Source organism: Melospiza georgiana, chromosome 11 (assembly GCF_028018845.1).
Source record: "Melospiza georgiana isolate bMelGeo1 chromosome 11, bMelGeo1.pri, whole genome shotgun sequence".
In the NCBI taxonomy this organism is placed as follows: domain Eukaryota; kingdom Metazoa; phylum Chordata; class Aves; order Passeriformes; family Passerellidae; genus Melospiza; species Melospiza georgiana.
In genome coordinates, this window is record NC_080440.1 from 7,890,949 (window position 1) to 7,917,347 (window position 26,399).

General features: G+C 42.4%; 1 protein-coding gene across 1 annotated transcript in view; it reads right to left on the minus strand.

Annotated features, from left to right (window-relative positions):
* Positions 1-26,399, minus strand: part of PTPRG (protein tyrosine phosphatase receptor type G) — a 390,728-nt gene that overhangs the window by 285,737 nt on the left and 78,592 nt on the right. The window contains exon 2 of the mRNA XM_058031858.1: positions 17,659-17,763. Within this exon, the coding sequence (XP_057887841.1) occupies positions 17,659-17,763 (105 nt within the window). The remainder of the gene's footprint in view (positions 1-17,658; positions 17,764-26,399) is intronic.

Here is a 26,399-nt window from a genome sequence, read left to right on the forward strand (position 1 = left end):
TATTTGGGTTGAATAAATATTTAAATAAGCTTGAAGAAGATTACAACAGTATTTATACTTATTTATTTCATGCACAGTTGGATGTCAGCGTCCTGACATTTATATTAAGAGGATATATGCAGTGTAATTCATAATCACCAGGTATAGTTTTACAGAATTACTGATATGAATCAAATTTCATGATTGTTGAAGTGACTGCAAAAATTGAGCTCTGGAATTGATTCCCTGTAGGTAGGATCTGAACCAAAATCTGTAGAAATTTTTTCAAATGTAAATGCTTCTTATGGGTAGCAAGAAATGTCTCATCTGGGACATGTATTTGGCTGAAAAAAGTGTCCTCAGCACAGTTAACAGCACCAGCATGGGCATCTAATCTCTATATCATGCTAAATATTTTCTTTGAAGTGATAAAAATCCAACTGTCAAGTAGTGCTTGATCTGACCCGGTGCCTGGGGAAAGCTAATCAAAAGTAAGCCTTATAGGTTCCCCTGCTTAAATCCACCCACCCAAATAAGCACAAGTGAGAATTTTTATGAGGTAAAAGAGACTCTGCTGTCACAGCCCAATGTTAATTGGCACAAAGGTTTGAGAACACCTTCGTTTTACTGAGCTGCTTTGATTTCAAGACTTCTGAGCTGCATTTTCTTGCTTCTTTATAATCCTGTCTTAACTATCACTGAGTTTGAAGTGAGAAAGGAGCTTAGACAGATCTATATCGGTGTTCATTCATGCCAGACTGTTGCATTTTCATCTGAAACATGGTTTGAAAAAAATTCCAATTTAGGGCAGGAGTAGCAGGGGGAGCACAGGGAATGCTAATCCCCTGTTCAGCTCTTGTGGGAGCAACAGGTGATAATTAGTCATTGGCCATCATGTCAACAACCTCATTTTCTTCTCTTATTGGGAAAAAAACCCCATAAAAATAATTCTCACTCCTTTCTGCCCCATCTTTGGGTTTGTACAGCTGATGCAATGATTTAAGCAGTGACCTGAGCCCTTTGCAGGACCACCTCCCAGGACACTCATACCCCAAAGCTGTGGGAAGCAGGCATATTCCATTCAAAATTCAGCAGGGAAATAAACCTCAACAATGAAACATGATGCAGCTTGGGCTCATTTCCATCCCCCAGTTTTACTCCACATCAGTTCAAAGGCCTGGATGTCCTGCATTTCCACCAGAGAAAACATTATCATCATCATCAAGCAGCAGCATGGAAGCCACCATGGGGCTCCACCTCTACTGAAAAACACAACACAAGATGCAGAAACACACAAACCCCCAAATTAATATTGCACTACAATATGGACAGGAGGAAATGTTGCTGAAAACCAACACATGATTTGCAGATTACTTGGAAAACTGTCAGAGATGGACAAAGCAGCTCACTTCACACGTAGCACTGAGTTTCAAGAGTTATCTTGTTTCTCTCTTCTGCATTTACAGTCTCTTATAGACATTCTACATTATAAAATCCCTTGCAATTAAAAACAAGCTAATGACACTTCACCCAATCCTCACACCTATGACTAATCACTGCAAGATTGAAACCATCTCCAGGACTAAGAATAGGATTTCTGATTTTCATAAAATTACTTCCAGTGGGACTTATATATTTTTTTTTTAAACTCAAAGTATTTGATGAAAGGAATTTAGGAGTTCACACTTCATAGCATTTACCATCTAGCTTTCAGTTAGTTCCACTTTTTATTTATGTGCTGAAAGGGATAGATCCTCTTACTCCTTATTTCATAGAACTGCCTTTACTGACAAAAATAAAAGAGCCTCATTCTGCTGGCCTTGCTTATCAAACTAGAGCCAAGTGTAATAAAATGGCTGTTTGACAAAGATTTTAACAAGGTATCCTAACACAGTCGTTTTCATAATCTTATAATCCACTAATATGTTTCTCCCAATATTTTCTAAAAAACCTTATTTAAGCCATAAGGCCTTGCAAAGATCACCCACATATTACAACCCACCGTACACAAACTTGAATATTATTTTAAATTTTTCTTTCTAAGTATACATGCAGCTTGCAGTGTCTATTAAATATTATGTCTTGTCACAGATAACCAGCCATTCAACTAATTGGAGATTTCTATTAAGATTTCTCCCAAATTCCCCCTTCCAGTAGCATTTTTTAATCCTAATTCATCTCCCTGAAAATGAAGTCCATTTCTTCTATATTATCAATTTCTGTAGGAGATACTGGTATCATTTTGAACTGAACAAGCAAAGAAAAAGTTATAAGTCTGCAGAATTTATTTATACTGCAAGTTCTTGAAATTGCCTTCTTAAGCCATGGAAGACAAAACTCTCAGTCTATTTTAATGCTATGGAATATATATTCCTCTTTTCCATCAGCTGGCTTTGCTTTAAGATACATACTCAGTAAAAAAAAACAACAGGAATGACTGAATATGAGGAGAGAAACTGACTATCAAAGGAGGAACTTAATTTAAATTAATTGATAACACATTTCCTAGATATATATAAAAAGAAAAGGTATTTAGTTCTTAGTCACAGCATCAGAGCAAACACAGAAAACCTCATTCCACATTCACACAGGTTTGTTCATGAGTCCCCTGTGCCCCAAGAGATAATGTGAGCACACAACCAACCCAATGTGCCTCTGCTGGCTCTGTCTGTGACTTCCATCCACTGCAGCAATTCCCCATTGTACCTATGTCACCCCCATCAACACTCATTAATCTAACAGCAGCCTTCTCCTGAATCCAACCTTCACTATTTTAAAGGTAACTGTTATCTCATGAATCAAAATCCTTGTCTGGAGGTCTGCTTGTAGTAAAATTCCACTCATGGAAGATGCCTGCGGGAAGTGCTTTTTCCTTTATCTCTCCTTTTTCTCAGAGAAGATGGACCCAGTTTCTGGCAGTTCAATCTCTCTGCCATTGAAGTCTACAGCCTTAACAGCTTCATACAAACCATGTGGAGTTTCAGCTCAGGGGTCTGGGTTTTTGCCCACCTCCAGGTAGTGGAGGCAGTGAAATACTCCTAGAGCACATCCTGACGTGGTTGCAGCCCAGCCTGCTGTACAGCAATCTCTAGCAGCACACAGTGGCAGATTGCACAGCTTTAAATCACACCAGGAAGCAGCCAGGACAGGTGGCTGCAAAAATATAGGCTTCCAGGGAGCCAAAACCTGACTTTTAGGAACTGGCTTATTTTAAGAAGCAAGCTTTTCCTGTCAGCCCCTGGGCATGCAGCTTGCTTGAGGAACACCTCTCAGAGGCGCTGGCTGGCAGGACACAGATTGTTTCCAGCATTTTGGGTTTAAATCCATACAGGAATGGCATTTATATTTTCATTGATTAAAAGTAATTTCCCTTTCATTTAAGAAGACAACTTGTATGCATCAAGATAATGTGATCTGCCGTCTAAAAAAGTCAGCAATAGATCCTTTTGTGAAAGCAAGTCCTGTGGAGATGGCACAATTATCAATAAGTGTTTGTGGGAGAGACTGGGCAGTGTAACTGGCTGGAGATCTCTGTCTTGCCATGGATGTTCAAGGAAGAAAGATGTGTGAAGGCAAGAAAATTGAGGAGTGATGAGAAGAGATAATAATGAGACCAATGAGATAATCACCTCCAGCTTCAGCTGCACTGACCTGGTCTGAAGAGAAGCAGAAAGCAGAACTGCCACAGCTGGGAAACACAAGTGACTCCCACAAACACTGTTTTTCTTCTTCCAGATTTGGCAAAAAATGCCTCTTTTACAAAGCGCAAGAGTCTGAATGGCTGCTCCCTGCTCCACAGCATCACTGCTCCCCCAGTGTGGGTAAATTCTGCCAGCAGCACATTATCATAGGGTTTATTCAGGCAAATTCTCCACCAGCAAGAGGTCACAGAAGTCACAGTCCCACAGAAATGATACAAGGCTGTGTCCATACATGGCCATTGGCATGAGGGGATGGATTTGCTTTCCCCAGCCAAGCCGGAGGATGTTGATAAGGGTACAAGGCTTTTCCAGGGACAATAGGAGATATGTTATTTTTATTTTCTAAAGGCTTCAACTACACAAAACGTAAAGAGTGATTTAACAAACACAGCAGGTTTCTAAGACCCAAGCAGTGCCCCCAAAATGCTTTTAGATGAAGATATTAAAGTTCAGTGACTTGCAAAATATGGATAGATTATTTAACCTGCGCTTCTACAGTGGAGCTACAAAATACTTTTCAGCTTAAAATTGAAAACATATAAAACCAACAAGCACACCCCAAATATATTGAAACATCTTATTAAAAAAGCTGAGACAGTTGTGAATGGCAAAAGCATCCTGCCTTGCCTGCAGAACCACCCCAAGTCTTCCGCTCACACAGACCCAATACTCACAGGCAGGCAGCACCCTCCTGCACTGCAAGAATAACCTGCTCCAGAGAGCTGGAGCCTTCCAGTCAGAGAATAACACACCTGCACCTCAGACAGGTGTGCTGTGCTGCCACACACAGAGTGGGCTGTGTCTCAAAAGGGATGAAGCAACATCTACAACCCCTGGTCTGGACCCCAGTCTCTGCTTCCTGAGTCTCCTGGATGGCTCAGGACAGACAATGGTTTTCTCTTCTCCCTTACAGTAGTGGAGGGAGCAATAACCTCTGACCTTACAAAGGTGCTACTAATAAGGACCTCTTGGACATTCCCTCAATGAAGAGAATGTTAAACATAATAAGCCACTATCAGCTCAGTGTAATTTTTACAGACCAGACTCTACTTCAAAATGCAATGGTAAGAAACAAGGGGTTTTTTTCCTAGTGAAAAAGCAGACTGGAAACAGAAGTAATGGATGCACTAAAGATCTTTAAAACAGCATTATTGCAGTGCTCTGGGTTAATCAGGCCCATACGGTTTGGTACAAAATTAATCATCTACAACTGAAGTAATAAAGTCGCACTTGGAGGCCGCATCTCTGCTTGGCACGGGCCCAGGAATGCACACCATGGCAGACTGCTGGAAAATCATGGGGAAGGAACAGAAATAGTCCTCTTCCCTCCCCAAGTGCCTCAGGCATTCTCTCCATCACACCAAACAAGGAGGGTCAACATGTCCCATCAGAATTGCCCTGGATTTACTGCAGGTACAGGACAGACCCCTGTGCTCCTTCAGTCTTGTGGCAGCTAAGAGTTTCATTACAATAATATATATACTACTGATAATAATATATCCATTTTCCACCACAATTAGCTTTATTTGCTCTAAATTCTTGTTCCCCAAAGACACATTAGATACTAAAACACATGACTGGTCTAAAACAAATGGTTAACTCTAAATGACTGGATAATTTTCTCGTTGACAGTGAAACAGATGCAAACTACATAAAGTTAAACAGTAATGACTCTTCTGTAAAACTTCTAGCAGATGAATATAGATGCTGTTAATTGCTATTAATTCCAGCTCAGTTTTAATTTGTGGCATAGGCAGTTGCAGTTCTTTTCACCAAAAGTGCATCAAACTCAAGACATGCTCTGTTTCCTATTAACGTCATCTCTGGCAGAGCTGGGGGCACACACAGACTGGAGGCATCTGTTCCACACTGAACAGGGCACAGAGTGGTCCTCCCTTCAGGAGCCAGGGCACAGGGCTAGGCTGCTGAGGGAGAAAAAACAGGTTTTGATCTCACTGTGCCTCCTATCCCCTTTCAGCTCCACTGAAGATGCTGGAACACCTTTATTTTGCCTGTTGGGAATGTCAGGAGGACAAGATTGCTCTCAGATTTTCATACTGGTAACAAAATATTTGGAAGCAGAGAGGAGAGTATTCATGCCTTTTTCTTTTCTTCTTCTCATCATGAGCAGGACTAGACACAGGCTGGTCCCAGCTCTACACAGTAATTTAAAATCAATATAATCACAGTGAACTTTGTCACCTCTGCTTCAGCTGAGTAGGTTTTTCATTTGGGTCTCTTGCCATTTTTCTCCTGAAAATAAGTTCTTCAGTTTCTAGTCTGCCTTGAAATGAAATAAAGCCACCCTTGGCTTCAACACAGCACGTGAGCAGTCTCTCCAGACATGCAAGACACAGAGCAAACTTCCATCAACTGCACATTGCTACATTCAAACACAACGATTTCCATTAAATATTTAGGACTCAAATATTTATATCCAGTCAATTACATTGAACATTACTTATTCTCCAGGGAATTCTTGCTCTCCCTCAGTACAGGAGAGAGGACCAAAGTGCATTCCCTGTACTTAATAATAACACAGTAACAACTATAAAGAAAATAATTCCCATTACATGCAAACACATTGGAAGCAAATATACATGTTTATTATAAAAGAAAACTGCAAGATCTTTTTGGGAGCCAATATTAACAAGTGCTCATCTCTGCCCCAAGAAGCTTCAAGTGTAGGCTCCAAGAGCGAGTAAAATGTGTGTGTGAGGGGAGGGAAAGGTCAGTGATGCAGGAGACATTTTCCACAGGTGTACCTTCAGAGCAATGCCCCAGGAATGGATCAGTCATCAGGACCAGAAGTTTCCACCAGCAGACCAGTGCTGCAGGTCCTACTGGGAAGATTTACAGCTCCCATTTTGTACCAGAGAAATCACCAGCTAGACTTTGCTAATCGTGTTATCATGCTCAGTAATTCATACAGCTCTCCCACAGCAAAACCTTTTTATTACAGAATTTCAAAAACCAATACTTGAAGTTTAAACTTTAATATGAACTTACATTTTAAAACATTAAATTATCCAGTGAAGCGGACGTGAATGTGAAAAAAGGCCATTTCCTCCATCATTTCATTAAATTTGAAAGTACTTATTTATTTTAATAAGTAGAGATGTCCATATGCCAGGAAATTAACATCAAAGAATGTTAAATATGCCCAGTATCACTTAAAAGCCTATGGAGCATTATGCATTTTCAGAAATAGCATAACTCAGCAAAACTACTTTCCCAGCAGTTACTTTTTATTACAGTTTCCAATAGTACTTTGGGGTGAAAAAGCTGAAAATGTTTACCATACTGTTCATACTGAAATCATACGCTGCAATGCTGAATGATGAGTTCAGGTGCCACACCACAACACCTTCCCTCATTTAAGGTCTTCTGCTAATGCCAAACAGATGGTTGCCTACAAATCCCTCTTCCAAGGGCTCCTGTGCAGACCTCCTCCATTGGCACGTCTGATCAGGGCCTCCAATGGAAAGGCTGCACTTGGACTATCTCCTTTGAACAGTTATACTTCACTTAGCATAACAGGACAGAATTACGACTAATATTTTCATCACTTGAACCACCCAGACGTTTTTCAGCCTTCAGAACCCATCTGCCACACTCACAGGGGTGTCCTCACAGAAGCAGAACTTTACTGGCTCGTGTTCTGAAAAGCTTCTTGGGAGCACTGGCCATTTTGAATAGAGGCCCATCATGGATTAGCCTAATTTCCTAAAGAAATAGGCTTATGTGTTTGAGCCTTCTACTGCATCTGGGCTACCAACTCTCCACACACTCTCAAATTTGCTGGGTAACTCTGACCCAAACTGAGGGGTGACCTTACAGATACAGCACAGCCACTGGTTTAGTGATGCACAAGCATCAGCACAGGAACAGTGGCACACAGCACAACTGGAGGCCATGAAATAAGCTCAGAGCTTCTTAGGCACTGGAGACTTTTCACAGGAATATGAAGCACTAAACTGCACACAGAGCTGCACATCTCTGGTGTTTTAGCAGGGAAAAGGAAGCTCTTAGTGCCTTCTCCAGCTCATAGTCTTCACCTCACTTCACTCTGCTTCAGCCATCGATGCATTGAGCACCAAGCCACCTCTCAGATGACTTGCACAAATTTAAGGCAGAGATAATTTTTCTGTGTTTGCACTGAGAGCAATTATGTCCCTCAGACATCTGGGGAGCCCTTGTGCAACATAAGCAGTAACTGAGCTACGTGCACTGAGCCCTTCCTTACAAAAGTCACATCCAATTCTCTGCAAACACCTTCACAGAGCAGATCCCCTTCCTCAGAGATCAGCATATGCTAATAGTGTATCATGAAGATAAGTGGTCTCAATTTCCCATCTCCAGCAACAGAAATATAAATTAAAATATACACGATCTGAAGTGCCACAGAAGCTTCCAAGTTGGAATCTGTCTGAAAAGTTCACGTCACCTCTGGGTAGGAGCAGACTAGCATCTGGCATGTGAAATGAATTTTCATACCCCAAGGGGCCACAGAAGGCTCCAGCAGCAGCCTGAGCCGCACCACCACAGCTCAGGAGGAACAGACAGCATGTAAAACTGAACATGAAGTGATCTCAACTCTCCATGACTTCACATCTCTGCTACCTCTGGGTAAATCCTATTTCTGTACTTGGGCAATGCGTTCACACAAACACAAAGCAAATCACACCACTTTCTCTTCCTCATTCTAGCCCATCCATTCAGTGCTTTGTTTGTCCAGGAGCTTGAGACACGGGATGGGCCCCAGGGCTCAAGGACCAGATGATGTGAAATACAGCAGAGGGGCCCTGGGAGGTCCAACCCAGCACAGAGCAAAAGCAAATGATGAGCATTTAAGGGACTTTTGTCACCTCAGTTCTAGCTCTGAGTGTATTATGGGGAGCTGGGACACATAGGAAACATTTGTTTCACTGTTCCACATAAGGAAAGCAACAGAAACTGCAGTCACATGCCAACACTCATCACCTTCAGGCATTCAGCTGCAGGGACTTACCCTCTTTTGTTCATTTCTGAGGAAATTTATACACCAAGACAGCTCAGAAAACCTCTCAAGAGAGTCAGAAATCAAGAACCCCACATGGAACAGCTCCTCCTCCACTTTCCTCCAGCAGCACACCTTAGATGTTGACCTGAATGCTTTAATTTACATCAAGCTAAAAAAAGCAGCATCAGAGAGCTCAGTGCAGGCACACTGGGGCGATGAGCCATGGCACCCAGCCTGCCTGTGCCCTCCTGGTCCCCACAGCTGAGCTCACAGTGTGAGCTTCCCTCTCAGCAGCTGTGCTAAGGAGGGATGTGCAGCTGTGTGCGTGCCTGCAGGGCTGGAACCCTCCAGAGGAAACACGGAGTGAGACTGCATTCACCCAGGGGTGCAGGGGAGAGGGTTCACTTCAGCCACGGCCAGAACAGACTGGCTTGGGTTAAACTTGGCAGGTACTGCTCGGAAGAAAACAGGCAGGATGGAGATGGAGGAAGATGGAAAGGCTAATACTCAGGGCAGCAAAGACTCCTCTGGTGATAGAGTTACTGCTGGCCAAGGCTTAGATATTTTTAAAGGATTTGTGTTTTTCAAATGTATATCACCCTTCGCATCCACAAGGGCTCGGCTCCATGAGTCAGCAATACCCACCAGCCCTTACTATGGCAGGTCAAGTGCCAATCTTTGTATCTCTGCAACAGGGACAAAGGGTTCCTAATGCTTCACAAATGAAACCACTCATCCCACTAATTAGCCTGAAAATATTATCGTCCCACAGTCCCACTCCTCTCCCAACTGGGCAGTGTAAAGAGACAGGAATGGGTGGGAACACACACTTATGAAACATTAATTCAGGGTTCAGCTGAATTAAACCCACTTGCTTTCCCAGCTTTACAAAAACAGAAGCTTGATACTCAGGTTCTCAGTGAGGCTTGACATTATTTTTACACTGCAGAGCAACATACCTCTTCAATAAATCATTCCAGTGCCAATAGCCTCCCTCAGATAGAAACGCTACAGAGATGACCCTTAAAAGTTCAGAGGAGAGTTGAAAACATTTCCAGAAAATCACTCAAGTGCTGCTTAAGGATGTAATTTATATGCACAGCTCTGCACTCCATTGCAGGATTTCATATTTATTTAATTTGACAAGTTAAAAGTGTGCCCATCCAACTTCTTTGGGCACATACACTCTTTAAAAAAAAAAACTTTGTAACTTAAAGCCAAATGTTCTGTGTATTGAATAGGAAAAGAACATGATCTTCCTCCAACCCACTGGAAAAAACTGAAAGCATCAAACAGACTAAGAGCTTCAACAAAGCACCAGCACAGGGAGAAATTGAGTTTGCTGATGTAGGAAGAATTAAACTCCATAGCTGATCACCTCCAGAAGACCTGTTATCTGAGGAGCTTCTCAGCAGCTGTGCTACCAACATGGTCCCCCAAAGGAGGCAATCTCCCAGGCAACCAAGGTGTCTCCAATCAGCATCTGATGAGGTGGGATGTGTGGCCTCAGAGACAGAGCACAGCCTGGGACTGGCACTGAATTTCCCCATCTGCTGTGGGTGCAGGCAGGAGTCACTCACCCTGCCCTGTCCCTCAGGCCCCACATCAAACACCTCCAGCTCAGAGCCCCTGTAAGAATCAGAGCTCCTGTAGCTGCTAAACATTCATTCTGCACTCTCACAGGATCTGCATGGGACTCCTCCTTTCTGCAGCACACATGTGCCTTTTGACACAGAACCAACACCTGGCACCTGTATCCCATGCCCAGCCCTGCCCAGGCTGCCCAGCCCTGCCCCTCTCCCTCCACCCTGAAGGGAGCCCAGCATGGCTGATCTGCTCCTTGGGCAGGCAGGGGCTGCTCTTCAAGGATCACAATGGTTAAAAACCCTAAATCTGAAATACCACACTCTGCAAGATGGATTTCTTGGGAAAGGGGAGAGATGGGGCAATTCCTGGGGCAGAGACACTGAAGAAAAGATTATCTTCTGAGCAGTGACTGGAAAGACGGAAATAAGCCATCTGATATAACAAAAAAAATGGAAATAATTCTACATCTACTGCATAGACTGCAGTACTGGCCTGGCTCAGCCATTTCATACAAAGACTCTGCTTATATCCTGCAACTAGAATTCTCATTCATTCCTTGATTATTTCATGCTTGGACTATTGCAATAACGTTTGTGCCAAGCTACTTTTTTTTTTTTTTAACCACACACTACAAGGCTATTCAGAGCTTCCGTGCTTGCTTTGTTCCACACTGAAGTATCCTTGCTGTTCACATACTTTTTTCCTCCCTGTTATTCTCCTATATGTGTTCAGTTACATATGAAATCAAGATTGGAAGTGCAATATATCACTGCAATCATTCAAGGACCTCAAAAACAACAGACTCAAACTTTGAGTATTCTCCAGTCCATTTGCTGAGTCTCAATCACAGCTGCTACCCAAACAATCCATCTTTCATTTGCCTACTTAAAATATATGCATTTCATGTGCTCTTATGTCTAAAGAACTTGAAATATTTTGTCCTGTTACTTCAGTGCCTAGAGATCAACTAAATTGACAACTTTTTTGCTGCACTTTAGCACATTCTCAGTCCTTTGAAAGAGTGCACTGGTTGTTGTAATTCCAGAGGTTTTCCACAAATGTCCCAGTGTTCACATTGAAAGAAAATGCAACAAAAAGCACAGTACATTTAAAGAAGTGAGAGGTCTCCCCTCCCCAGCTAAAGCAGCTCTTTGTGCTCCTTCATGTGAGGGGAGGTCACCACAGTTGGGATTGCAGCAGTGCAAAGTAAAAATGCTTGTGATGCACTACTGGAACAACTGTATCTAAAGCTCTGAAGATTTCATCCAGCATCTGTTGCTGTTATTTTATACTTCTGTGCTGTGCTAGGGAAAATCATTCATGAAGGAGTGAAAGTTGAGGGAACTGGTTCCTTGCTCATCTCCTATTTCGGCCTCTCAAAGCTGTTCATTTACCAATGGCCTATCTGCTAAGAAACAGTAAAGAAAAAATTCCCAACACTCAAAAATCAGAGATTTGCTTTAATGCACTTAAGCATGAAAACCAATCAAATTCTAGTGAGAACCTTGCCAAAAAAAAAAAAAAAAAAGAAAAAAGGGAATTTCACCATATCGGCATCCAACTTTTAAAAATCCAGCCAAGCATTTCCATATAGACTGGATATACCAGGATTGACTATGACAGTACTTGGAATAAACTGTTAGCACGGCACACAAGAAAAGGTGGCAAGAGAGAGAGTAAACAGTATTAATGGTATTCAATAATGAAATCGTGTCTGTGTCTAAGTAGAAACTAAATTACTATCTGAGGTTTCCTTAGCAGATTATTTAGAAACTTGCCAATAGACAAACAAAGCAAATGACAAGACTCTCAATCAGGGCAGCGTTCCCCAGCAGTATGGCTCAGTAAAAATGATAGAGACTGCTTGGGCTGCTCCTGGCAAGGCTGGCTCTCCTCAGGGAACTGCTGATGGTAAATACTCAACACAAGCTGATTGTGAGCTCCTGATACAAGCTGTGGTTAGGAAGGTGTATCCTGCTCTCTGGGAGAGGATTGAAGAAATGAGGTGTCACGTTCTCAGAACAGAAACACAAGATAGTATTTGGTACTGGCTCCTTCACAGGGGCAGGATAGCTAAAGAAAGATAAAGGGAACTCTCCCTGACATGCTCTGGGTATGGGCACATTTAGATGCAGATTCTGCAGGCACAGATGTGCCTCGTGCACATCTGTACAGCGCCGTGGACATGAAGCCTCATGAACCAGAAACATCAGAATACAAACAATCAAAATATACAGATGGTAATTCCAGTTTATTTGGGAAAACACACAGCAGTTGCTTGAGCTGTGCACGTTCAAAATGAGGGCTCATGCTCAGACAGTAGCAGCAAACTCTCCAGCTATGGTTTCCTGTGCTCCCCCCATGAAAGAGTGTAGCGTTGATTTCTGGAACAACTGTTCCCCTAACAAGATGCATATGGAAACGAATGCCTTGCAGCTGGTTCCAGCAGGGTTCACTGAAGACTACCATTCATCTCTGATGAGTGCAGATAATATTCAAAGCTCACTTTACTGATCAGATATTAATGAGAATGTTTTTCCTACTTTCAGCTTAGCTCCTCTTTAGAAAGTCAGCTCAAAAGAGTGAGAAAGCAAGAGAGCCAGAACTGCCCCATTTTGACTATCCTGCATTTAAGGCAGATGAGTACTTTCACAGAGGAATGATAACTGAACACATGGTGTGCCAGAGTTTTGGTCAATACCAAGATTTATTATTCTGAGGGACTGAAGGAGTGAAATACTGACCACAGCAAATAGCCCATTAGTTACCTCTCAGTTCAATAAGTCTTGATGCTTTCCTTACTATGTGCTGATTATTTCCTGTCCAATTCACATTAGCAGCTTATTTAATGAGAACAGTCTAAGCAAAGAGAGAAATTCACACATTTACAAAGGATATGGCCAAGTTACATTCCATCACAGTTAACACCATTTGCTGTTCTTTCAGGAAATAACCATTACCCATCATTCCTGCTTTAATGCCAGCAATTGCTTTTGAGAAGAACACTCAATTCTTACATTCACCACCGGTTATATTTTAAATAATAGCATCTTAAAGGACAGCAATAAGTGCCTAAGTGTTGTAGGACAAAGCATTCACACACTGATAGTGTCCACTAGCGTGACAGCATGGCCAAAGTTCCTGTTCTTAATGGACACCTTTCCCCACTCTCAGGGTCATCTCTACTCTTGTAAAGCCTGTTTTTCTTCTATTAACTTCTAATGTTCACAGCAGCTGCACAGAATCTTGGAGAGAAAGGATTCAACATTTTAGACAGAAAAAACATCAGTAAGGACATGCACAAATAACAGAAGCATCATAAGCAGTGCAAATAATTTCACACAGAATAGGAGAGACTAAAGGTACAAAGAGGAAAGAGATGCCTTGAATGCACCATAAGATTAAAGGAAAAAAACAACTGCATGAGGTTTTTACACAGGATTCTTTTTACAAAGCCACACTTAGATAAACATCTAAAAAGAACACATCTACATCCTCAGCCAACCTCTGTTTTTTTGTTCTCTGAGAAGCCCAAATGGTTTTGATTACTCAGAAGATTATTTCTTGAATGAGTCAGCTCACAACACTGAAGCTGATCAGCAGAACAGTGATCAAGGGAGGAGGGCACGCCAGCCCTGCCAGTGCCAGCACCCAGCACTGCTGGGAAACTCCAGTGACAAAAGGAACATCATCTACAGCATCCTGCCCCAGAACAGGGCAGACCCATCCCATCCCATTCATCGCAAAAATTAACACTGGGAATAATTAGACATCATGTCTTTTACCTGAAGACTCGAAAAGGAGTTTGCTGATTTGGGTAAGCCCCTTCCTACTTCTGGTTTTCCACAATTTCATGCAATGACTGTCACATCAATTTTGCACAACAGCTTTTCAAAAGAACAGGCATGAGTAGACACAGGTCCTCCAGGGCTACCATCACTTAGGGTACAACCATCTCCATCAGCATCTCACACTGTAATCTCCTCCTAAGGCCCTGACCCTGAAGCTACTCATTTTTTGGGCTACTGCAAGGAAAACTAGGGTCTGCTCAGATTGCCAGCAAAGTGTTCTGAGCACTGACAGATGCAACACTTGACACTGAGAGGCATCTTTAAAGGTCTGGAATATTATGCTCTGTGAAGAAGCATACATTACACAAGGGAGGGTCAGTCAGAAAGCCCTGGATCTAGCAGATGTTTCAGCAGCATATTTCTGTGGGCGTTTGTTTCAAGTATTGTTTTGGGTTTTTGTTTAAAAAACCATTTACGTATTTACAAAAATATCTCCACACTGATGAAAAAGCACATGAACTGTTACTAACTGTCACTATGATAGGTGCTAGAAACAGACTGAGTTCTGTGGCAAGTATAAAGATGTGCTAAAAATAATTTCAAACCTGTCCATTCAGTGGTCAGCCTAACAGAAAAGATGAGTTGGAAAAGCAAAGACTGCAGTGAAACACATTCAGGATCCACACCTGCTCCTTGTGACTGTGCTGTGCCTATTCCACATTTCTGCTGCACCACAGGTAATGTGGCCAGTCCCAGTTTAGTAAGTCTTTGACAAACTCTAAGACACAATCATGTCAAAACTTACAATAATACTATAAATAACACAATAAATACTTTGCCAAAACATACATGAATACACATGCGCAGAGAATTCCCCCTGGAAATGTCATTTGAGCTTCTTAAAAACCCTAAAAAGAACATCTAGGAGATGTCAGTCTCATTCAGTTTTGCTGTTCCTATTTAAAGACAAGCTAGTCTTCTGTTTTCAGCGTTTGCTCACTTCTGAATTTCGTTTAAAGAGCTGCTAGCAGAGACTTAATGAAGTTTCTTGTAAAGGGCTGATTGTGTTTCCTGCTGTCTTTTTGACAGAACCCATTCAAAATGGGCCTTCTTCATTTAATTATCTAGTCTTTACTTTTGCAAGTTTTATTTCTGAACTAGAATAAATGTTATAGTCAGAATTTTGTCTGTAGACAGGGTTATTTTACAAGGCTTAAAATTCTTTCCTTTCCAGTGAAAGGAGAAGTGTGGTGCAGCTCTGTGCACAAGGCACTGGAGTTCACATCCACAGGCACCTTTAGGGATGTGGGTACCTTATACCAATGTTACAGGTCTGAGGGTTGTTCAACACCTGATCCATGAATGAAGTTTCTCCTCTCTAAACTCTTGAGCCTGAGACGATCAATATGACCAGGCAGCACAGGGCAATGCTATAGATCACTCATAAAACTGGAAAATTCCTCATCTTCAGAGCTTACACCAGCCCCTAGACCATCCACCCTCCACAAGAGCTGAGAGCAGCAGATGGTTTCCTACAGGCTACAGAGGAAATAATCTAAAGCACAGTCTAGGACAGATACATCCTGTGGAAGATGGATATTTGAGGGCTCTCTGCAACATGGCTGTGCCCTTTTCCCACCCCCAAGCAGGAAAACCACAACAGCCCTCCTGCTTTTGGACCTCTCCACCCCCAACTCAGGATTTACTACAGAAATCTTAAGCCCGAAAATACAAAAGCTCTGTAAGCAGGCAGGCACAGCCATAAAAAGAGAGAGACCTATGCTGCTGTAAATCAGTTCCACTCAACTGAAATCAATATAAAGCCACAGCTCAGCCTCACACACATGGTGTGTGCTGGGGCTCAGCAGAAGCTGCCGCTGGTGGCTGTCAGGGGCTGTCCTGGTCTTGCTCACTCCCTTTGGCAAAATCCCTCAGAAGAAACTCCAGCCTCAGCCTAGCAGAGCCTCCTTCCCTGCCCATAATTGCTGGGGCTGGGCCAGCAGCTGCTGTACAAATAACTGGAGGGGAGCTGGCCTGACCGTCTGAGGCTAGGGAAGGGAAGCAGCCTAGCAGATAATGCCTGTGAAAGAGCTTGGAAACCACTGGCACGGGCTAATTGCTTACTGCAGAGTGAAGTTTCCCCTCTCTGTAGGCTCATTTGATGCAAACTTCCTAGGCACGTCCAAAACCTACCCACAGGACAGACTTCAATACATGGAGTGCTCAGCCAAGCCCTGCTCAGGGTTCCTGGGAAATATTCTGGGGAATGAGGAAGCAAGGAGAAAGAAGCAGATAACCTGATCATCCTGCTCACTGTGCTCAGCTAGGAACAAACATCTGTCTGCTATCTGGGCTCTGCCACCCACCATTTATTCCCACTTTCAACCTAAACACAGAAGCTCAGCATTTTCATAACCTCTGGTCCCCTCAGTGAGCAAATATGAGCAGAATGGCATCAGATAGGAGAGGCTGAGCTGGCTGAAAATCAAAAGTGGTCATTTGTCCTACATTACTGAAATGTTTAGATTTATTTTAGCTGCCTGACCCCATTTGCAAATGAGATAGATTGTATTTTGACATCTAATAGAGATAACTTGTGTGTATTGATGGAAAAAAACCCTCTACACTTACCTATAATCATTCATTCCCAATGAAATAAATGGTCTGGATAAAAGAGGGGTGTTGGCAGTCAAAAAGTAACAGTTGCATATTTATACCAGCATTCCGACCTCTTAGAAAGTAATATTTTTCCTTCAGCTAATTCTAGCCCTGCACAACAACCCTCTTGGAAAAGCAACAAATGTCTGAAACATATCTCAGGTCTTCCAGAAAAGCACACACAAGTTCAATATAATGCTTGAAATCTTCATAAAAAAATTTTAGATATTGGATATCTTCCACAGAGTCAACACAGCTATTAACACCATTTCTAAAACACAGCAACCAGCAAACCATTCAACCAGCACATCATTCTGAAGTGTATTTTTATTTGTGGTATTTCAAAATTGTGCAGGTGCATGAGCTCTTCCATAAGACTTTATGGAAGCAGTGGGACAAATAATAAAATACCCTTCCAGTATCCTATCTTTTCAGCACCACACATCCTGGCTTGATTCACTGACAAGTCTCATTGTTGTCATTATACACTACCACAAAAATACATGCACAGAAACAAATAATTGTAAATATTGTGGGTGTTTTTTTTTTTTTCACTCTGGATATATATATATATATATATATATATGGATGCTTACAGTCTTCCTAGAAGGCACAAAATGGTAAGTAAATGGTGAGCTTGGGAATGTACTGATTAGACCAGAAGAGCAAAGAAAAGCTTGGGACCATGCCTGACCAATGGTATGTCAAGAAATAAAAACAAGATTGAAAGGATGAAGAGAATAATAAGGCAAATCCTGCAGGTAAATGGCAGAAATGCAAGAAAGGCAGGCATGTGTACAGGGGGAATTTGCAAGGAAGGCAGAAGAAGGAAAATATACTGTAAAACTAATTTAAACTGAGCACAGTAGTAATAAAACGCAAGTAAACAATTTGATTCTGGAGCCATTTCATGTTTTCGTGCTCTGGAGAGGTCACTCACCCGAGTATGCCCAGTAAGGGTCCCCTGAAGCCTTTCTCCTGCGGATCTGCACAGAACTCCCATGCCTGTTCTCATGCAGAGAGCCCACGTAACCTTCAGTCAGAGCTGCAAGGAAAGAAGCAGGAATTGTTAAGAAAGTGGTATTGGCTCCCTGGAGTTTGCAGAGTGAAGCTTCAATCTTTGCTGAGCAGAGACTACAAACCAGGGATTGATTAAATGAATTTAACAGGCTGAAACCTCCCCCCATCCAAAGGAGAAGCCAGGACTCACTGATGCCATTATTCTGGTCTGGATGCCTGTGCAACCCCAGCAATTTGCATAAGGAAATGCTGATGTACACAAACAAACAATATGAGCCTTGACCTATGACCAAACTTTCTCTTTTCAGACCCAGAAGATAAATTTACTTTGCCAATGACTGCCAAGCTATGTCTGTCAAAACACCCACTGTGCCAATGACTTACAGCATGAAAGGGAGAGAACAGGAATGGAGAAATCTCTGTAAAACTCCACAAGCTACAAGGTGTTAAATTCAAGAAAACCATTAAAAAACCCCACATCCTACCACTACCCACCTACATTCCATCCTAGGACTTTTTCTTTTATACCTCCAACAATTTTTATTTTTTCTTTTGTAAAGGAATGAATTGCTTCCATGATGATGTGGGGTATTTGGGCTTTTTATGTGCACATTTGGCTTATTATTTCTATGCATCTGATTGAACCAAAGTGGAGGTGTGTAAATTCACAAATGTCAGTGGAAAGTCTGTAATAAATTCAGCTGCACTTTTCAGAGCACCATAATAAACGCACACAAACAAAAACCACCTTAGATCCATAGACATGGAATGTGAGGAACAAGTATGCACCAAATGGCTTTATGGAAATTTAAGCCCAACTTCTCCCAAACCGCTTATTTGATCAGTAAGGAACTAGCTGAATAATTCAAATTCAGGCTTCACAAAACCCCATGAAGCACTGCTGCCCATATGCAGTCACCAAGTGCTGCATTCCCTTCCATTCCCAAGCCAATTACAGCTGTCCTGGAGAGAAGCCTGGAACAGGACTTTATTGAAGATCATGCACCAGTAACTCAGAATTTGCCTTTCTTTCCCTTTGGAAAAGCTCCTGGGAGCCTCTTGCAGCACAGCAGCAGAGAGCCTGCTGTGTCCCAGGTTATCCATGAGTGCTGCCCAGCTCTGGGTACACCCCTCCCTCTGCAGTGAGGATTTCTGCACGTTTTGGAACCCTGAAGTGGTGGGAAAAGTCGTGCAATTTCAGGAAAGGCAGTGCAGGTTTCCCCCTGCCAAATCAGCTCTTGTGCAAGCAAAGGTACTAATTGTGCCATTTGAATGAGTTTTCCAGATTCCTTGGCAACTTTCTAAATGTTAAATTCACCCTAGGCTGCGAACAAGAAACACTGGAACACATCACGCTACCAGGATTTGTAGGCAACACGACCTCACATGCTTTGTTTTCCTCTCTAAAAATACTAAATTAAACATCTTACTTCAGTCTTTTTTTTTTTTTCTTTTTATTTACTTTTATATGCCTACGTGGTTGGGAGTTAACAGGCACTCATTTCAGCAGGAAAGAACGGGTGTGGGATGTGGAGACCCAAACATTCTTGGCAAAAAACCCACAAAACTGAACAAAGATAAGAGACCATGAAAAGCCCAAGGAAGAGAACAATGAAATAGCCCAGGCAGATGGCTGGAAAGGCTATCAGAAAAAAATGGCCAACCTATTTACTTAAAAATCATATGTGCTGACAAATACACCTGAAGCGTCTCCTTGTTATAAAATGAAAGACAGCAGCTTTCTCCTGAGCATCCTCTACAGAGAAGGCAAATATTTGTGGGATTTTTCTTGCTGAAAAGGTCTGAACCTTTCAGGCAAGAGGAAGATTGGACACTGCCTCCTCCAAGGAGCAAGGTGCTCCTGTGTGCCTTTACATCCAGAGAAAGGCACTGAGCCTAAATAATCTGTATTTGCTGAAGGTACAGGGGGTCTGAGTCAGTGCAAAACATCTTGGGTTGTAAACACCTCTGAACTTGTAGCTGGAGCCATCAAAAAGCCTCACAGTAACCATGGTATGGCCATGAATCATGCCACTGATTTTCAGTGTCTTCTGTGCAGAAAATTAAATTATGCAAATCCAAGCCTCTCTGAATGCCTAACTTTAATGTGAAATTGAACATTTGCGTCCGTCAGCATCTTATTCATGCAATTATAAACCTGATATTCTTATAAAAATATGCAGTTTTAGTTTTCTTCAGAGATACTTAATAGATTTGTGCACCTATCTGTATTTATAAAAGATGAACAGACATGCTGTACACAAATTTGTTTCCACCATAAAAGATGTTACAAACCAGAAGGGAGCTCAAGTACTTTGCAAGAGAACTAGGGGGAGAGACTTGCTGGTTGCTAAATAGCTTCTGTAGGACTGAAAAAGAAACAAACTGAGAAAGAAACATCCTATTCTAAATAAAATCCTGTACTACTGCTAGACAGCCCAACATTGTTTTCAATAATAATCCCCTTATAAACATGCAGTAATTCAGTAGTCATCAGCAATTTAGAGAAGATATGCACTTATGGGGTAGCTGCAGGAACTCTGGGAAAAGGATGACAGAAACTCTGGGAAAAGGATGATAGCTCAGGATCTCTGGCCATGCTGTGAACTGGAAAGGCAATGGTCTGGCTCATACAAAAATCACGCCACAACATCCCCTTCCTCCCTCAGTTCACAGTACAACCAGGCATTTCTTCATGAGGCCACAGAAACACAAGAAAACACAGGTATTGTTGTGCTAGTGAACAAACAGATATTGCTGGCCATATCTCACAGTGGTTAAGTCATCAGAAAACCAGACTCAATCTCATGGTGCTCCTGTTCTTCAGTGTTAATTGCGGTCAGTGGCTCTCTCATCCTCAAGGGGTCCAAGGTACAGAACAGAGCACACAGTGGCTTTTCAGATAAAAGTCTGGAAGAGCCAAAGCATTCAAATCAAGTTCTTTCAAAAAAGGAAGCGCTTCATACAGCAAAACAATCTTATGTTTCAGGTAGAATCACTACTTTTTCCAGATTTGGAGGGGAAGGTGGGGCTGCACCTTCTGACCAAAACAACCCGACACCAATGAAAAGTTTAAGTTTTTGAGAAAACATTTAGGTTTTATAAGCACCAATAACTACAGGATTCCAAAAGTCTTTTTTTCAGCTGGGAGACAGTTAACAGCTCCAGAACAGGGAGCAGCCAAGTGGTTTCCTGCTCCACTCCTGCAGAGCTGGATGCTGGAGAAAAGCCAGCAATTAGGCTGCTCTGACAGGGAGCAAACAGGAGATGCTCCTCTCTTCTGGGAGCCCTGCAAAAGTTGGGAAAGTGGAAATCAGGACAATAGGAGGGGCAGGAACATGCTCCAGGAAGGCTCAACACGGAGCAGCCAAATTAGAGGGGTGGAATAGAGGGACACAGAGCAGGAGGGAGAGATGAAGAGAAGGCACAGCAGAAACCCTTGCCTTGCAAGTTTCCTTTGATCCATCAAGCCAGTGCTGATTGCAGAGGGGAAATGAACACCATAATATACAGTCTGAGGCTTGCAGATACAGGATTAAAAGAGAAAGGGAGAGATTGCACACCCAGATACACAAGTGTGACATTAAACCCAGAGCAGCTCCCCTGGCTGTCGGTGTGTGCTGGGTGTAACACCCACAGCCTGTGGAGCTGTGCTGGGCCCTGCCAGGAGGACAGGATCCTTCAAAGCCAACGTGGAGAAATCCCTTACACACCATTTCATGTCACTTTAAGCAGCACTGAATACTACATGATTTTCCATGATGTGCTAAATGAATCAGCCCAGGCCACAGATCTGCAGACAGCAAAAGCAATGCTGGCTACACTCAGCATCCTGAGCAGCTCTCCAATCACTCTGACTCAACAGATTAACTTTCCAATAAAAATTATTTGATAAGTGCCCTCAAAGGTATGATAAGGTAATTCCTGCCTGAGTACCTTACTGGTATTCATAGCTCACATGAAAACACAAAATTTTATCCCCAATCTACCTTAAATATAAAGCTATTACACTATTCAGAGAGATTATACCCTTGGCATTACTGTTTAAAAGGTATCAAGCCATCAGCTATGAAAGAAAAATCCTTTAAGATCGATACATTATGTCTGAATGGTGAAATCATTAGTTATAATGGTAGATTAACTAGATTGTGTGCCACACTCACATTCTTTTAAGCTTTCTTTGAAGACAAGGGTTGCACACAAATCTGCTTTTGGATTAAAATGGGATGAATTCAAAGGTACACACATTGTCCATGTCATAATCATCCTGACTTGCCACCATGGACTATAGCAGCAGCTGAACCACAGTTTTATTCCTAGTCCCTAATGTGCATGAACTTCTTAACTGAGTAGTTCAACACGGAGCTACCAGCCAGCCTTTGGAGACAGAGCCTTGTCTATTGGAGTCTGGAGAAGTGTCACTCTATGAGAATACTTCAAGCAGGGAAGTTAAAGAAAAGATCTTGTTAGTGTGTAACAAAAAAAGCACTAAATCATAAGGTATTCTAGCAATTAGTGCTGTACCAAATCAAGGCCTGCAGAAAAGCAACTTTTCAAAACTAAGAAAACCATTCTTTTCTTGAAGACTGCACAGCACTTCATTTTAAAAAGGCATGAAAGCACAGAGACATTACTTGAAGGGCTTTTATACCATCTCTTAAATGGAGATAAAGAGATGAGTGATCCAAGACACCCATCTGCAAGCCTAAAGCTCCATGCAAGCCTCACCAGCAAAAAGCAGCACCTTTATCTAGGTGCCTTCACTGTGTTTTAATTGGACTGTGCTAAAGAGAAGCAGGTGAACTGGAGCATTGCAATGCTATGCACTGTAACACACACTCTGCTGAAATGAGTTCAGGCTTCCAGGCAATTTCTTAGAATAAATGTTGCCAAATGAGCCAGAAGGAAAGAAGAAAAGAACAGGAAGGAAACTGATAGATAATAAATTTCTAATATTGGGCAATTAAAATATTTTGCACAATTAGTATAAATAATACTTAAATTCATCTCCCTAGGCACTTTCATGGTAAAATTGCTAAACACAACTAGGCTATTTGCCTTAAATATTTTACCACCCTTTGACAGCAAATAAATCTAGAAATATTTCAGGCACAGCCAATCCATTTCGATAGTGCATTACTTTTAAACAGACTTTTCAGACATGGATCTCCATATTTTGCAGATTATTTTATATCTTGCCAAAGAGGGATGGAAGTTACAACAACATATAGTGGTCAGAGAGCATCAACAAATTATATTCTGAATGCAACTTCATCCCTTGATAATGCTGCAGAGATTTCTTCCTATTATCAGCTAAAAGCCAGGATCTGTTCTCCTGTGAACACACAGCCAATTTTCTCAGCTTTCCATTAATGAAATATGGGAGTTAAAAAGGATGAGTTCCTCACAACTTAAGTGAAATAACAGATACCCAGATGCTACATCTGCCAAGAGACATCTGTCCCTTTCCCAGATGACAGTCACCCAGACAGCCCCTTAATTCCTGTGCAATGGAATCCACAGGTCCATTGGTAAAACTGACACAGAGACTTTCCACACCATTCATTCATTCATTCTCTGTGTCTAATAGATGATGTGGTAACAGCACAAATCCTAAGAACAAGAACATAAATGCAGAGCACAGCAGGCCTCTACAGGAACTAACCAGCAGAATGCAATTTGAAGATGAAAAACAGTCCAAGGAACACGCTGTCAAACTATGGGGATTAAATTAACTGGCAGAATTAAAAGCCCTTATCCCAAACATGAATACAGCAGTCACTAGGTGTGTGCCCCTTGCTAACCTGTCGTGTTCAATGCCATGAGTTAAATGCAGTGCAGTTTTGTAATACTCCAATGTATCAACACAATGCAAAAAGTCCCAGAGCAGCAGAGCTGGACAAAGAAGGGAAAAGAGATCTGCAGCACAGACTTTTCCTTGTATTAAAAGGGATGGAGTTTAAGGGCAACAAGGAAGTCTCTGATGCCCTGGGCATTCACTGTACTGTGGTGCCATCAGCCCCTCTCCCCCAGAGCAGGCTCCTCCCAAGGAGAAGCAAACCACACCACTCTCTTCAGCCAGGAGCTCCCACAGCTCCTGCTCTCAGCCTGCCTGGCTTCATAACCCAGAGGAGCAAAGCTCATTAGCAAGACACTGAGGCAACTTGAAGTTGCATTAATGATGCTCCATTAAGGGGACACAGAAAATGAAGCTTGGGAGGCCAGGAAGAGACAGATGCTGCTGGATGATTAGAAAGGGCTTGATTTTGCATTTTCATGGCTTGCACTTAGCTGGCATCAGCTGTGCAAGATGTGACATAGCTGGTAAATTTGGACCACTGATGTCAACCAGCATCACCTGCAGCGCTTGTGCTCAGAACAAGCAGTCAGCCAGATAACAAACAGTGCCATCAACTTCCACCTCAAGATAAAGCCACACAAAATAAACCAACTGCAACATCACCCCTGCCAAGAGCATGGTGCCCTGCAGCAAAGCTTCTGCCAGAGAACTTGCAGAATACCCTGAGACTAAGGGTTCCCAGTCTGTGGCACATGAGCTCCCATCTACCCATGTGTGAGCTACATGTAATGAAAAAAGAACCAAACAAACCAGTCTGGTATTTTTCCCCCTGAAGAAAGTGCAGAAAGAATATCCCAGACAACTGCAGGGCTCCTCCAGGAAGGAGGGTCTGCTGTCCATGTCCCACTGCCACAGCTGAAGAAATGAAGTCTGAGCGTCCCAGCAACACTCATCCCCCAACTCTGGGAACTGCAGACACCTCAAAACCAGCTATCTGTAAAACCCTTACTCCACCAAACTGTTCCTGACACTTCCCAGAGAACACAGAAATACACTCCTTTTACCTTTAAGACAAAGTTTTCAAACAGACTGGTACTCTAGGCATCTGAGCTGAGATACCTTAAAGAAGACTAAAGCACATTATATTCTAAAAACTGGAGTCCTTTTAGACACCTCCGATTTTGGTAGTCAGACAGAAAAATAATTGGGAGCACCTGAAAACTCTATAACCTTGAAAACTCTTGCTCTGTGCATCCTTCACAGTCCCTCAGACTCCTGTTAACCATCATTATCTGCATTTCTTAAAAGGAAGAATCCTCATCCTCGTTCATCTTCTCTCCCCACTGCACTTCACAAAGGTCCTGTCACCTCTGAATTTTATTTGTAGTAATGAGTGACGCAAACACAGAAATAAAACTTCAGAGCAGAGGTTCATATGCAAGGCTGATCTCCACAGGGCAGCTGATGCTCTCTCAGCCAGCACTGACAGAATCACAGCAGGTACTTGGGAGAAAACAGATAAACTCAATTCTCCAGTACCTTAGGTAGCTTGGGCAGAGGGAGCTGAGGCAATGAAAACCCAAATATTGGGGTAAAGTCACTGCTCACACAGCCAGCTCCAGCACCTCTGCACTGTTTCCACAAAGACAAGCTCAAAGCCAAGCTTGAACAAGCTAGAATCCAGTGGCAGCTCAATATATTTGTGCAGAAGAGAATTGAATCCATGAGCCCAGGCACTCTGAGAAGGGGCTGCTTTGGTCTCTTCACTCATGGCATGGTTTATCTGGGAAATGTATAAACCACACACATATAATGGAGTTTGTACTGGATTAATTGCATTAACAATTGCAAAAGGGAGCTTTATTTCACTTCCTGCCTTATTGCAAGTACCCAAACTTTAAGGGTTTTGCAACAGAAAATGCTGTGGCTGGAACCACCCATCTCACTCTTACTCTCACATAATCAGGTGCTGCAGCACGCACAGTGCTAAAAGAGCACCCTCTGAACAGCAAATAAACATGACCTTAATGGAGTATTTTGTACTTCCAGTGCCTTGCCTAATGCAGAATCAGACCATTATCATTTCACTAAATCCAGCAGTACTCACAAAAACACACAAACTTATGCAAAATCAGCAGTTCCACCTCTCTGCTCTAGAAATAATTTGCTTGCATCGACTGCCAGCTTTGTGGTAGTACAGCCTCATTACATTTTCAAAATGGATTCCCCCAAGAACATGAAATATCTTGGTACAAAATAATCTTAGATTCATCCAAAGAACCATAGCAAGGACTGTGGGACACAGACCTGCTTTGTGCATGACTTCTGTCCACCCACTGCCATCTTTCCAGACATATTCCTGCCTCCTTGTTGGCAACCTGTAATTTCATTTCTCATCCCATTAAAGGCCCCCTTGGATTCCATCAGTAGAGACAAACATCTACCTACAAACCAGGGGTTTGTGCTGAACTTTTGCAGAGTCCCCAGAGTCAACTGTTGTTAGGCAAGAGCTTCCCCCTCTGCATTCCCTGCTCTGTGAGCTGACAGAGTCCTCACGCCAAAGCATCCCCCAAATTCACCCTCCTCCACTGTGAAGAAGCAGCACACCCAGCATTCATCCAGCAGAAAATGCAGGGCACAGTGCTGATTTCAGTCCTACTGAGGCTTCATTTTTATGAAGCCAACAGAGCTGCTCCACTGCATGACATGAGATCAAACATGCCCCACTATTCAAGTTTTCACATAAAGGGGCTCATCATCTAATAAAAATCCCTCCTTCTTTATACAGAATGATTTTTTTAACCTGTGTCCTTTGGCCCATTTAACAATTTATCGACTGTGGGAAATAAAGTGAGGCCACA